A 12,463-nucleotide genomic window follows, 5' to 3' on the forward strand; every position below is an offset into this window, starting at 1 on the left:
TGGATTTCCCTTTGTCTGAAATATGTTCATAGCAATTATTGAAGTAGCATCTAAATGTTTCCTGATAATAATGGCATTTGTATGCTTCCAGATACATTATTAATACCGCTTTGAAAGCTGTCAAAAAGACATGTTAGTATCAATGACACTTCCTTTTAGTGCAGAAGATGCTCTTCCCCAATGTCTAATATGACAAATTTTGAAATGCAAATTTTTCCTGTCAAAACAACACTTGCTGGTTTTTAGCTCCATATGTTCTGCATGTAGAAATGTGATGTATGCTGGCTGTACTTGAAGTTCTGAAAGTAATTTTTGCAGTTCTAAGATTACTTAGCTTTTTGGTTTGATCTCCTTTTCTAAACTGCACTAAGAGTACTTCTAATTAATAGTTATGACTGCAGAAGCATGTGTTAACAAGCTAAAATACCACTATAGATCCCATTTTTACAGTTTGTGTTTGGTAACGTGCTGGACAGGTGCCCACAAAATTTTGTATCAGGACATTGGTACAGGACAATTGAAGACAGTGCTTATATATTAAGATTGCTTATAGCAGCAAAAGAGTTTAAAAATAAGTATGAGGCAGGAGAGCTCAAAAATGTTTGCGAAGGATAACCAGAATCAAATTTGGGAGTAAAGCTGTAAATGATTGGTGATAAGCTCAGGAGATACAGTCTGGAGTGACGATTTCATGTTATGACACATTGAAATCATCTACACAGCTAATGAAAACAAGGACTGAGGACATTCTTTGGTTGTGTCCTCTGCACAGCAGTTGGACCCCGGTTTCCTTAGGGCATCATGTGATGACACAGTGTTGCAGAAAGGATTTTGTTCACACAAAGATTTATTTGCAGAGTCCTTCATGAATGGCAGAATCAAACACAAATTTACCTTAGGGAAAGAGCAAGGAGAGAAAAAGAGCAAGAAAAGAGAAAGGGAAAAGCTCACTTTTAATGGGATGACCAATTTTGCAGTCATTGTATAGCTATCCATGGGACCCTGCTACCTTCAGACTCAAGCAGTGTGTGGTGCCCAAGTGAGGAACTAGGGAAAAGTGGTGTGGTGGTTTAGTCCTTGCTGGGGTCTGAGACCACGTGGCCGCTGCCCCTCCCCCGCAAAGGGAGTGAAATACAAAGCCCCGATCTGAGATAAGGAAAGGTTTAATACAACAGTGCAACAGCAACACAACAAACAACAACAATAACAATAACAGTAATAACAATGAACAGAGCAAGATATGTACCGATACAGCAGTGAGAGCAGAGAGATGGCATAACACATGACTCTCCCGCGCTCCCTCGCTTGGGCGCCCAGACGTGACGTCAGCATGGTATTGAATAACCCGGCTAGAGCTTCCCCCCCACTGCTGGGGAAACTTAACCCTATCCTAGCTAAACCAGGACAAGTGGTTTCCTGCCTTCTGCCTCTAAGTGCTCTATTTTCACTTCTGCTGAAGCTGTCTGCTTGACCAGATGTTCCACATGTATATTTTGAGGTTTGTTTGATGACTTCTAACTCTCTCCTACGTGGTTGGTTGGTCCAGTGCGAGTTCTGTTACCTAAGTCTGCATCTATGCCAGAAGGTGAGTGAAGGCGGCAGACTTGTGAACACATTACTAGTTGTTGGTATGCTTTTGGCATGGGTTGTTCTCACCAACTCCCATTTCTTAAAAATGAAGTCCTGGAAAGGGTGAAATAGGATTGCCTTGGTGATGCCAATGTTTTATGGAACCATGAATGCCCAGCTCTTGAGAAGCAGGTGTCCGCTGGCACTTGGTACCGCTCAGAAAGTGGTCAGGGAGACAGTCTTATTAGGAGGGAGGAACCTGATGCCTGTGTCAGTTTACCGGCACTCAGTCTTCTTGTCCTTCCTGAGACTGTCCTTTTGTATGCAAAGCGCAAGCTATGCAGTGGGCACACACAAATAAGCAGGTGCAAAAATTCATCCCACATAGCTCTGAATAGCCTGAGGAGATGCTTCAGGAGATTTGTTCTCCCACAGACCTTTGATTTGCTTCTTGGAAAGAGTGGTGTGTCAGTCAGTACTTCTGAGGCTTTGACCCTTCCTTTGATCCAGTAGATCAGTGGGAAATGTGTGAGAAAAACGTGGTTGAAGTTGGGACCTAAATTTTCGCAAATAAATCCTCTTTTCCTCCCATTGGATATTTCAATAGAAAGTGAAATTTAAAATGGCAGTGACCATAGAAAGCAGTTAGGAGAACAGCCCAGCTCAGCAACTCAGAGGGGGAGGAAAGGCAATTAATGTAGTCCAGAAAATGCTTAAATACAGAGAACTTTGATGTTTCACATCAGAGCAACAATAAATAGAGACAACGAATTTGCCTTTTCCCTAGTATTGATATTTTCCTCCCATCTTCCCTCCCACTTAGAACTGTTTTTCTGGTGGGAGGACCCATTACGTAATCTACAGATGTTTTACATTCTTTAAAATGTAAACTAGAAAATGAACTGTAATACAGATTCATCCCATGAGGGTAAAAATTAGTCTGTTCTTTAACATTTCTTGGATGATGGCACCCCCTCAGAACATGCCTACAAATTGTGCCTTGCCTGTTAATGCACACTCAACTGTGACTTATTGCTTATTAAAACCCAACATTTTTACTGCTTAGTAATTCTAGATTTGGCTCCCAGTGCCTATGTTATAAACACTTAAAAGTAGAGATGCCATATTGAAACAGTGACAGATTCTCAGGGGGTCAGGGCTACTGGCGCCTCCCTAATGAAGTCACACACTGTTAAACTTTTTTTCCTTAACTGAAGAAGAAAACAAAGCAGTTAAACTGCTATATCCATTTTCCAGCAACATTAATCCATTTCAAACCACTCTTAACCATAGTAAATCACAGGTTTGTGAGAAAATGAACTGCCTAAAGGTTCACCTCGGGTTATTTAGCCCACAAACAAGTTGCTGACTACTGGCAACAATGGTTGGTTGGGAATTATTGCTCAATTTAGTTGTAATTACTTATTTTGCTTTGCCTTCTGTTCAGACTAGCTGAGGGTCTACAGCGTGGTAAATTCCAGAATGAAATGCATTGCCAAGGTGCTGCTGGAGATTAACACTGACAGTGTTGAAAGGTTATTTGAGCAACATGTTTTAACTTCCTGAAGGGAAAAGAAACCTTCTCTTTCACTGGGAAGCTTGCAAAGGGAGTAACTCTCAAAACAAGTCTGCCCAGACATAGCTATTCTACTCTGCAGAAAATCATCCAGATGTTAATAGAACCTGAATTTTCAGTTTAAGTATGCCTCAATTCTGATACTGAACAGGGAAGCTGGAAACTTTACCCATGAAATATTGTATAGCTGCAATGTAATAGTTGAAATGTAATAGTAGTAATTTGAAGAGCAGCAAATGTAGCAGCATTCTGGCTGCTAGTAGTATTTTAAAGGCAATTGACAGTATGCTGTGATTACACCACAGTTATAAATGGGTGGGCATACACACAATACATACTAGTTCAAGATAAATGTAGGTTTTTGCAGCCCAATTTAGTGGAACACTTAACTTGGCAAATGTAGGTCTAAATTTTCAGGTAAGTGGAAGATTTTATCTATAATCATTACAGGAACTGTTAATAAGGCCCAGGAAGGTAATATGTAAACAATCACAATTTTTATAGAACTTGGGCAGTTTCATTAGCTGAAATATTCTAGTGGTATTCGTTACCAATGGGAATATGTATATATGCAATTCTCAAGTTGTATTCATTATATACATATTGTCATGTAAGAAAGGCTAAGTAAAGTTCTCAAAGAATTCAGAGTTGGCAATTCAAGGTCATATGAATAGGGTGATCTTTTTGCAGTCGTTCACTCTAGAGAAAATTGATCATATGCAGGCCTGTTAAATTTAGAAAAAGGTGTGATATAGAAAAAAGAAGCTTTTGTCTCTAAATAAATAAAAACAATGGCTTAATTTCCTTTGCTAAGGCCAACAAAGGCCATGGGTAAAGATTCAGCAAAATTCAGAAGTATTCGACATTTAAGTGCATCTCAAGATTCCGCGGAGTTTTGGTAAGGAACTTCCTTTTTACACATAAATAGTGATTTAATCACTAGCAGCTATTATTACAAGGCTTTAATTTGGGGGAGGTGCTTGTGAAAAGGCTGCAGGCAGGACAGATCACGTATGTCAGTCTGCTCTGGTAGTTCCTGTACTTTCTTTTGTCCCTGTCAGAGAGGAGAGACAGAACGACAGAACTGGAAATACCACAAGTGTAACAAGCCATTGAAAATCCTACAGTTCCTACATTCTGATATTCCATCAGCATTCAGGATGAATCCACCTTAAATCTCCTTAAATCTTCCAGACACCCTGAAGAGGAAGATCATGTCGCCTAACTTCTTGTGAAATATTGCCCTTAATTTTTAGCTATTTATATGAGTGGCCATTGTTTTTATAAAAGACTGCTAAGAATTACGAAGTAGTGTTGCTTTTCACACTAACAGACTTTACATCTATAAATACCTAGGCAATTAGAATGATGCTTTTAAATACTAGAGAACATTATTCGAGTACTTTTTAAAGGTGATGAGGAAAGCAACATAACAGGAAAACAGAAATATAAATAACAGTAGCATTTTTTTGCCTCTGAGATCATAGTTTTTTTCATAGAAGCATAGAAGCTGTTTGTTCTGCCTTAAATTCTTTTAATCATGTCTACAAGTATATCTTTTGACTCTGGTTTCTAAAGGAATAAGACATTATATGCAATACTCTGAAAATAAAAAAGGAAAGAAAATACTCTTTTACCAAATAATATTGTATATGGAATCCACTTGTTTCTACTATTGGTAAGAGCAAAACGTACTAACTTCAGGTTACTTCAAAAAAGAAATCAGATGGATTCTTAAAAAATATTTGCCATGCCATCAATGTGCAATTAACACATCTCTTCTGTTTGAAGGAATAATAATCCCTGTCACCTCCTGCAAAAAGAAAATTATCCAACCTTTATTGTCATGTTTGGCTGATCATGTACATCAAGTACCTCATTGATTATTGCAGTGTTGGAAGAGACTGGAAGCTGGAAGTGTTGGAAGAGTTGAACACCATACTCAGGACATGCAGAACACAACAGAATAAAGAAACCTATAAATACAGTTCCTACTCTAATAACCTTTTAACTGACTAAGCTGGCTCTTCAAAACTTGGTTGTCTGCAGCTTTAAAAGGTCAAAATTGTGCATGTTCAAATTTCACGCCAGAAAAACTGTTATTATATTTTTAAAACACTATACACTCTAAAATTATTGAAACAGTTAAATGCTTATTACATGCATTTAATAAGTAGAAGATTAACATGCCACTTACTGCCATTCTCATGACAAACACTTTCAGATCTTTGCTTGATGAATTTTGTCATAGTTAAGAATTTAGCCTTATTTATTTCAATTACTTGACTTGCATCGCTTCTTTAAAAGTGTAATGCTTTAATTTACCATACAGATACAGGTTGAATAGAATGACTTCAAAAACATTTTTTTCATAGATAAAGTTTTCTCCACAACATAAAAAGAAAAACTACAGGCATATTCTGTCTGGGGTATATACACCCTGTTTATTGCTACACATCTCAAATCCTCAAATGTAGGTGGTGTGAGCCCAGGCATGCTGGAAATGGAAACCCAACCTGTGAATGATCACGTAATACTGCAGAAGTAATATGAGATGTATCACTGCATTAGTACAACTCACTAGAGCAGATTTTCCATCTGCTCTCTGCATGAACTTTTTCTGCCAGTTGTGCCCTACTATTCTGCAGTTTTACTTACACTGCTTTGGCACAGAGCTCCTTGCAGATGGCTTCCTGTTTTCCTGTGTACTCCTCATAGTATCTTGCAAAGAGGTCATCTTGCCTGAGAGCACCCTCCTCCAGCAGAGTCTTTCACTATGGAGGATGGTGCCTCTGCAATATGGTATTTCCCTTTTCCAACAGGTGGTACTGGGCCATCATAGCCAGCCAGACTGGCTTCAAGCTCTCCAATTTACTTATCAAAGGACCTGAGTTCATGTCACAGTTCTTCTGAATATTATGTCCTTTCGTCCCTGTTTTCTAAAAGCAACGTTCTCATTTTTTCTCTGTTTTTTTTAAGCTCCACTTTCAGCTGCTCTGTGATTCAGTTTCTTTTTCCATGGGGGGACTTGTGAGTCCCATTCTAGTTTACTACGTTCCAGCTTGTCTTGTAACAGACACACCATCATGGCATGCATCTGATCTCAAAAAAGGGAGTTGAGAGTAGATAACTTATTAGCTTATTTTCTTATATGAATATAAATACTTTCTCACATGCATAATGAATTTCAGGCAGCAATCCTATGTGGAAATACTGAAAATATTATTAACTGAAAGTAACTACACTTTCCTCTTCTCCAGAAAGAGAAAATAAACCACCACAGTCTAGTCCAGAATTCAGTGATTCAAGAGATATGAAGGTATAATGAAGTCTTGGAGGAATTAATTTTACTTGTGTTTACCCACTTCTTTGTTAAATCTGACCACTTCCAAATGCAGCAGTGTTTTAAGATTTTCAACAACAAATCCTCTCTCACTTCAGGGGAAGTGAAAGCGAGAAGTATTATTTTCAGCAGGGCTGCCTATATAAACTCACCAGCCCAACATCCAGGACTACATATAGCAGAGCCAGTCCTATCAGTGCTGTATTAGTCCTAACCATGAAGCCCAAACTGAGATTTAAAATGTCTCAAACTCAGGGATCATTTAGATCCAAGAATGTGATATATCATATTTCTAGTGAGTGGAATTTTTGACCTTTAATAAGCTTCAAATATAGGTCAGGACTGTGAACCCAACTTCATAGTTTTCAACAAATGAAGTTCAGAGGCAGCTCTCCTGTTTGAGTTCATTGCTCTTCCTAACTGGATAATATGTTTGATCTTTACAGCTCGCCATTGATACTCTTATATCTCTAAAACAGGAACATAAAACTGATATCTTTTTCCAGACCTGTCTTCTATGAATACAGCTAGTGCTACTTAGAAGCAGCATCTTCTAGAGACCATTTAGCCAGTCTTGAGATGTCATATTTCTCTCTCAGCTTCCCCAACAGATATGTATGGTGAGCTACACGTGTGCAATAGGTCTGCATATGTACAGCCAATATGTCCAGGGTTATTCTTCCTCATCTCTCTGCTTTCCAACTGGTTGAAATTAAAAAGTAGAATAACCAGCAGCTAAATGTTAAACTCCTATTCCTGCTCTCTGATGGATCCATGACTGACTCTGTAGCCAACTTAGAAATTTTCAGGGGAGAATGAGCAGCTGCTTTGGGACTAGTTTGGAAATGGATAGGGACTGGAGACACTCTTGTCCTCATCTCTCAGTACCAGCCCCAATATACAAGCAGGCAGAACAAACCCAAACCAGAAAGGGAAGTAAGCTGGGCCAGGAGGAGGACAGGAGAAGCTTATCCAAGAATTCATAGCAGTGGTGGCAAAGTCTCAGTTTAATCCCAAAGATTAAAACCTGAAGTCGTTCCTTACTTCCTGTTCATGGAAAATGTTTGCTAACAGCAAAAATGCCCGAACAACTCTATTTTTTGGATGAGTAAAAATGAGTCCCTGCTGCATTTCTGTGCCACTTTACACATCCAGGACCCAACTAGGTCTTTTTCTGATGCTCTGAGCAGTTTGGTAACAGCTTATTTTTCATCCCATTGATGTGTACCTATGAGCTTTTACTGGCATCAGAAATTAAATTACTGCAGAAGCTTTTTCTCCTGGTATTTCCAGCTGCAGTGGTAGTAGTGAAAAATCTCCTAGGCTGACTGTTGTAGCATGATTTTCTGTGGGCTGCAGGGGTTAAGGGAATTCAGATAAGGCTATGAACTTGTATACAGTTATCTGAATTTTACTTGCAAAGTTTTCAAAGTTCATCCATCATCATAATGGATCCTGTGGGCTGTTAATGGACTCTGGGGAACATTAGCCGTTTTCCCAATTTCATAACACTAGGACTGGTGAGTATTGTTAGATATTGTAAGACATCGTTTGCCAGCCTGTAATGTGATGTTTATATAAATATGTCTGGAACATACAATAAGTCCGAGGGACTAAATCAAAAATAACCAAAGGTTTTCTAAGAGCAGCATAAATTCAGGGGTGAGGCGGGCAGTGAATTTTGACGTGCTTTCTTACATCTGTGTTTGTCTAAGTATACTTATGGTCATGAAGAATAAGCTGGGAGATTTCTGTGAAAAGATGCCCATATCTTAACATTCTTCCTAGAAGAATAAGTAGCATCTTTTTATGTCTACTGACAGGGAGCTGGTATAAGAGCGTTCATAAAATTAATAATTTGAAATGCTGGGTGTTGTTTTTCTGTTGCAATCTTTCAGTAGTATGTGCTCCCACCTAGGAAGGTTAATATAGACATCTGTTTGCTCTTTTTAGATGTACTGATATATGAAAAGACTCTGTGTGGGAGATGGGCTTTTGTTTGTTTGTTTATTTTTATTTCAGTGTAAGGGAGGTGAAGGCTATTTTAAAAATAGTGAGTTCCAAACGTGTGTTCATTTATGAAACTTGCTGTGTTTCATCTTCTTTGAAGCTCTGGGGTTTTTTACTTACCTGGTTCTTTGTAGGTTTTAATATTTGCTGCAAATATCACTTTTATTAACAACAACAACAACAAAAGACAGTACTAGCCACTTTGTCTTACATTAGAGAGAAAGCTGTAGGTGCTGAAAAGGGGAAACTGCCTGAGAAAGGAAGAGGAAGGGAAACAGATAGCTCTTAGTGCTTTCTCTAGACTTGATCCACTGTGATTTTATTCCCATTTGGTCATAGATACCAAAACCATAAATATGTAGATAAGGAAGTACAGACCACTTTTACCTACAAAATATGGGGCTATCCTTAAGCCCCTATCATGAGCTTTGAGTGTAATAATACAAAATTGAATCTTTTTTGTAGCACCTGAAGCAACCACTACTGAAGTGAGTGGGATCTGTACACTGACTTTAATCAGAGCTGGATCAGACCCATGAGCCATACCAATTATGTTTCTCCTGGCAGCTAAACTGACATGCCTGTCTGTATAAAGGACTCAAAAATTATGTCTTATCTTTGAAAACAATCCAACACTTCAGATCCTAATTCTAATGATGTTCCTTCACTGGGTTTGTATAGGATCAGAACATCAGCCCTGATAGTATATCTGTACATGTGAATATTATTTTTCATTAACAAAACGTGTTAGCATAGAGACATAAATTATTTTCACCTTACAAACCCAATTTTACTCATAGGTTTTATGGAGACTTCAAATTTTGTGAAACGACAGCTTTCCTTAATGAATATTTAAGAGTTGTGGGGGGGTTTAAAAGAAGTTTGTTTTACAGAAATACAAATTGTTGGATCAGCATAGCTGTTTGCTTTGTTTTCAACTAGATCATTTCACAGATCCTGTGTAGGGTGCAGCTGTGTGACAACTAAATCAGTATACTGGAGAGGCCTGCAATATCTACCGGTGGTAAATGAGGCTTCCTGTATAATTGGGTCTGATGCTAACAAACAGTAACATGGATCAGGCAGTAGCTTAAGCCATAGATACAAAGGTCATAGGTGTTACCTTGAGTTTTTCTTGGTGAACACCCTGGAATACAGTGTTGACCCATCCTTGCACATTAGCAATGTCTTCTTCCTCAACCTTTGGCTACTTTAAAATCTTTTGATTTTGACATTTTTACAATGTATCTTTGAACATCTCTAGTTCCAAAACATAAACGGAGGTATCAGAGGACAAGGACAGGGATACTATCACAGAGTCTTTAACTAAATATATCCTTTTTTTTTTTTTCAGAGGTGCGGAGAAATCTCATTTGATAGTCCTGACCAGAATGCCAAATGTGTTCGCATGCTAGGTAAGGGTAAGAGTCTTTTCCCCTTTTGATACAAGAAGTGTGTGGAAGTACATTTAAGTGGGGATTTCTTCTCGAAAGTACATGATAATGGCCATGATGATTCACAGTGGCCTCTACATATCTCATCCACGTGTAGTCCTCATTAATATATTCTTTATGGTGAATTTTCAATTATTGAAACAAAGTGTATATATATTCCAATAGTGCCCATCTGCATAGACAAAAATAGTGTACCAACACTATAATTGTAACTATAATTGTAACCTCCAATGTACTCAAGTCCAAAACCCATATTCAAAAGCTGAAAATCTGGACTTTGAAAGAGAGTATTACTTTCACAAATATGTATCAAAAGCCTCTAGGTCAGACCTTCAGCTGCATCAGTCAGAAAAATTTCAATCAGTGATTTTACAGATTTGCGTGGGTGTAGCGCTTTGCCTATCATTTGTAAAAATTAATACTAAGTAGAAGTGTCTATTCTTTGGAAACAATACAGCAATGTTCTGCTATGTTTCATTAATTTCTGTGACCAATTTGCTTGTTTCATCTCCAATGCTACTACTGAAACATTAACAGCATGGCTAGTATCACAGTGAAAGACGGGGAATAAGTGTCTAAAAACCTAAAAAATAGTGTTTACTCAGAAAAAATGAAATCACAGAACACTTGCAGGTTTAGGCTTTAAATTCTGAAGACCTTTCACCTGCCAGGGTTGATATAAACGCATGCTGTAAATTAGAGCATTGCATCTAATAACATGAAGATTGAAATAGTCACAATTTTTAAAACTGCAACTGGCAATGTCTAGGAACTTAATTCCCATCTGGGTGCATAGTTGTGTTCTGTAATAACAGATTATGTGGTTTGTTGTTTATATTCATTAAATCCTATTGTCACAATAGACTATAATTGCTGCAGAGGAAATCTGTCATGCTTATAGTGCACAGATCCCAACAGATGAACTGACACAATGGGCCGTAATGATCTGTTACATCAGTGATCCATGGTTAGAGGTTCTTAATGGAACAAGCTGACAGAAAAGATACACTTGTGATCCTTTATTATGCCAATTATAACCTACAGTTTAAATACTATTGAGTTCATAATACTCTAGTTCTAAGGAAGTTTTATCCATGCAAATGTTGTTATCCATCAGGGAGAAGAACAGGGAGGTAGGAGAGGGGAGAACAAAAAAATGACCTGAAGATTAAAGTCTTTTGCACTGGCTGGTTCATCATTTGGTTTGGCATTTTTATAACAAGTCAGTCCAAAACTGGAAGTTTGGCATCATCCTTAATGCAAATGATTCTTTAGAAGCAGTGAGCAGAACAAGATCTTGTTTCCATTACATATATTCTTATCTATGTCTTGTAGTATATGCATGTGCAAGAATGAGAACATATGCTGTGCTCTGTAAGGAAACTGCTAGGAATGTAAAAATGACTCCAAGGGGACATGCCAAAGGTGTGACTGGCTCTCAGAGGTTATATCTCTTGTATTTAAAAATATTTCGCTTGCTATTATTACTCAGTGTCTCTAACAAATTAAGGACTATACTGTCATATATGATATAGGATATTACATTTCACCCCAAGGTATCCCAAATCATGTACAGAGCTGAGATTATTCTAAGTGCAAGTGGATATCCTGCAACTGTCTGTAAGAGGTATGGGAAGTAGAAACTAGCATTATATGGTTGCTCTGAGGGCAGTTACTGGAGACAAACTCCACTGTCTTGATTTGTCACAGAAATGTGTGTGGTTCTGGTAGTGCTATAAAGCCAGAGGGTGTCCGTTCTGGTAGCCCTCCTTTCATACTGAACTCTGTACAGAAGAGCAGGAGGCAGAAATCTTGCAACCTAAAAGGTCTAAGACTTTGTGCTGAATGCATCATGTAGTGTCCAATTTCAGATTTTACAAGGGAATTTAATTTCCAGGAGAATGAAACATAAAGTTTGTCACTGATCAATGCAAAGATGACATTATAACGTCTGTGGGCGTAACTAGTAAACAAACCACAAAGTGTCTTCAGAGAGGGACATCTTTCCTGATTGCATGGTCTTTGAAATATGCTGAAACAGTCATGCTGTCATTTACTGTAACAGTGACACAGTGCTGACAGAAATCCAGAGGGCAAGTCCCAGCAACTGCAAGAAGATAATTACTTAGTAAGAAAAGAAACACAGGAGTCTGGAGTACTGACTGTATTTCTTAAGGGATCTTTGACGCAAGACCAGTCCATACTTGGAACAGTACATTATCGAGCAGTACTCTAAAATGGTAACAGCTGGTTTTGTCAGAAAAGGTCTGTATCTGAGTTATGCTACTGGTTCTGGCTTTAAAGGTTTTTAGGAGTAACGCTAGGCTTGTTTTGAGTCCCATTTCTTGAGGTAACATGGATTATGTGGTTGAGGTTCTTTTACTATAAAGGTTGAGGAAGAGAGGCTTGCAGTGAAAATCTTATTCTATTCCTATCTTCCTCCTAGAAAGCAGGAAATAATAGATAAAGAAATGCCTAAATGCTTACAATGGCTACAGTGAAAGTAGGTAA

The 12,463-nt window shown here is 38.2% G+C and overlaps 1 protein-coding gene across 1 annotated transcript in view; it reads left to right on the forward strand.

Moving 5' to 3' along the window:
- Window positions 1-12,463, forward strand: part of PDE7B (phosphodiesterase 7B) — a 181,659-nt gene that overhangs the window by 51,839 nt on the left and 117,357 nt on the right. Inside the window, exon 3 of the mRNA XM_074862599.1 lies at window positions 9,853-9,913. Within this exon, the coding sequence (XP_074718700.1) occupies window positions 9,853-9,913 (61 nt within the window). The remainder of the gene's footprint in view (window positions 1-9,852; window positions 9,914-12,463) is intronic.

Source organism: Strix uralensis, chromosome 3 (genome assembly GCF_047716275.1).
Source record: "Strix uralensis isolate ZFMK-TIS-50842 chromosome 3, bStrUra1, whole genome shotgun sequence".
NCBI classification, from domain to species: Eukaryota; Metazoa; Chordata; class Aves; order Strigiformes; family Strigidae; genus Strix; species Strix uralensis.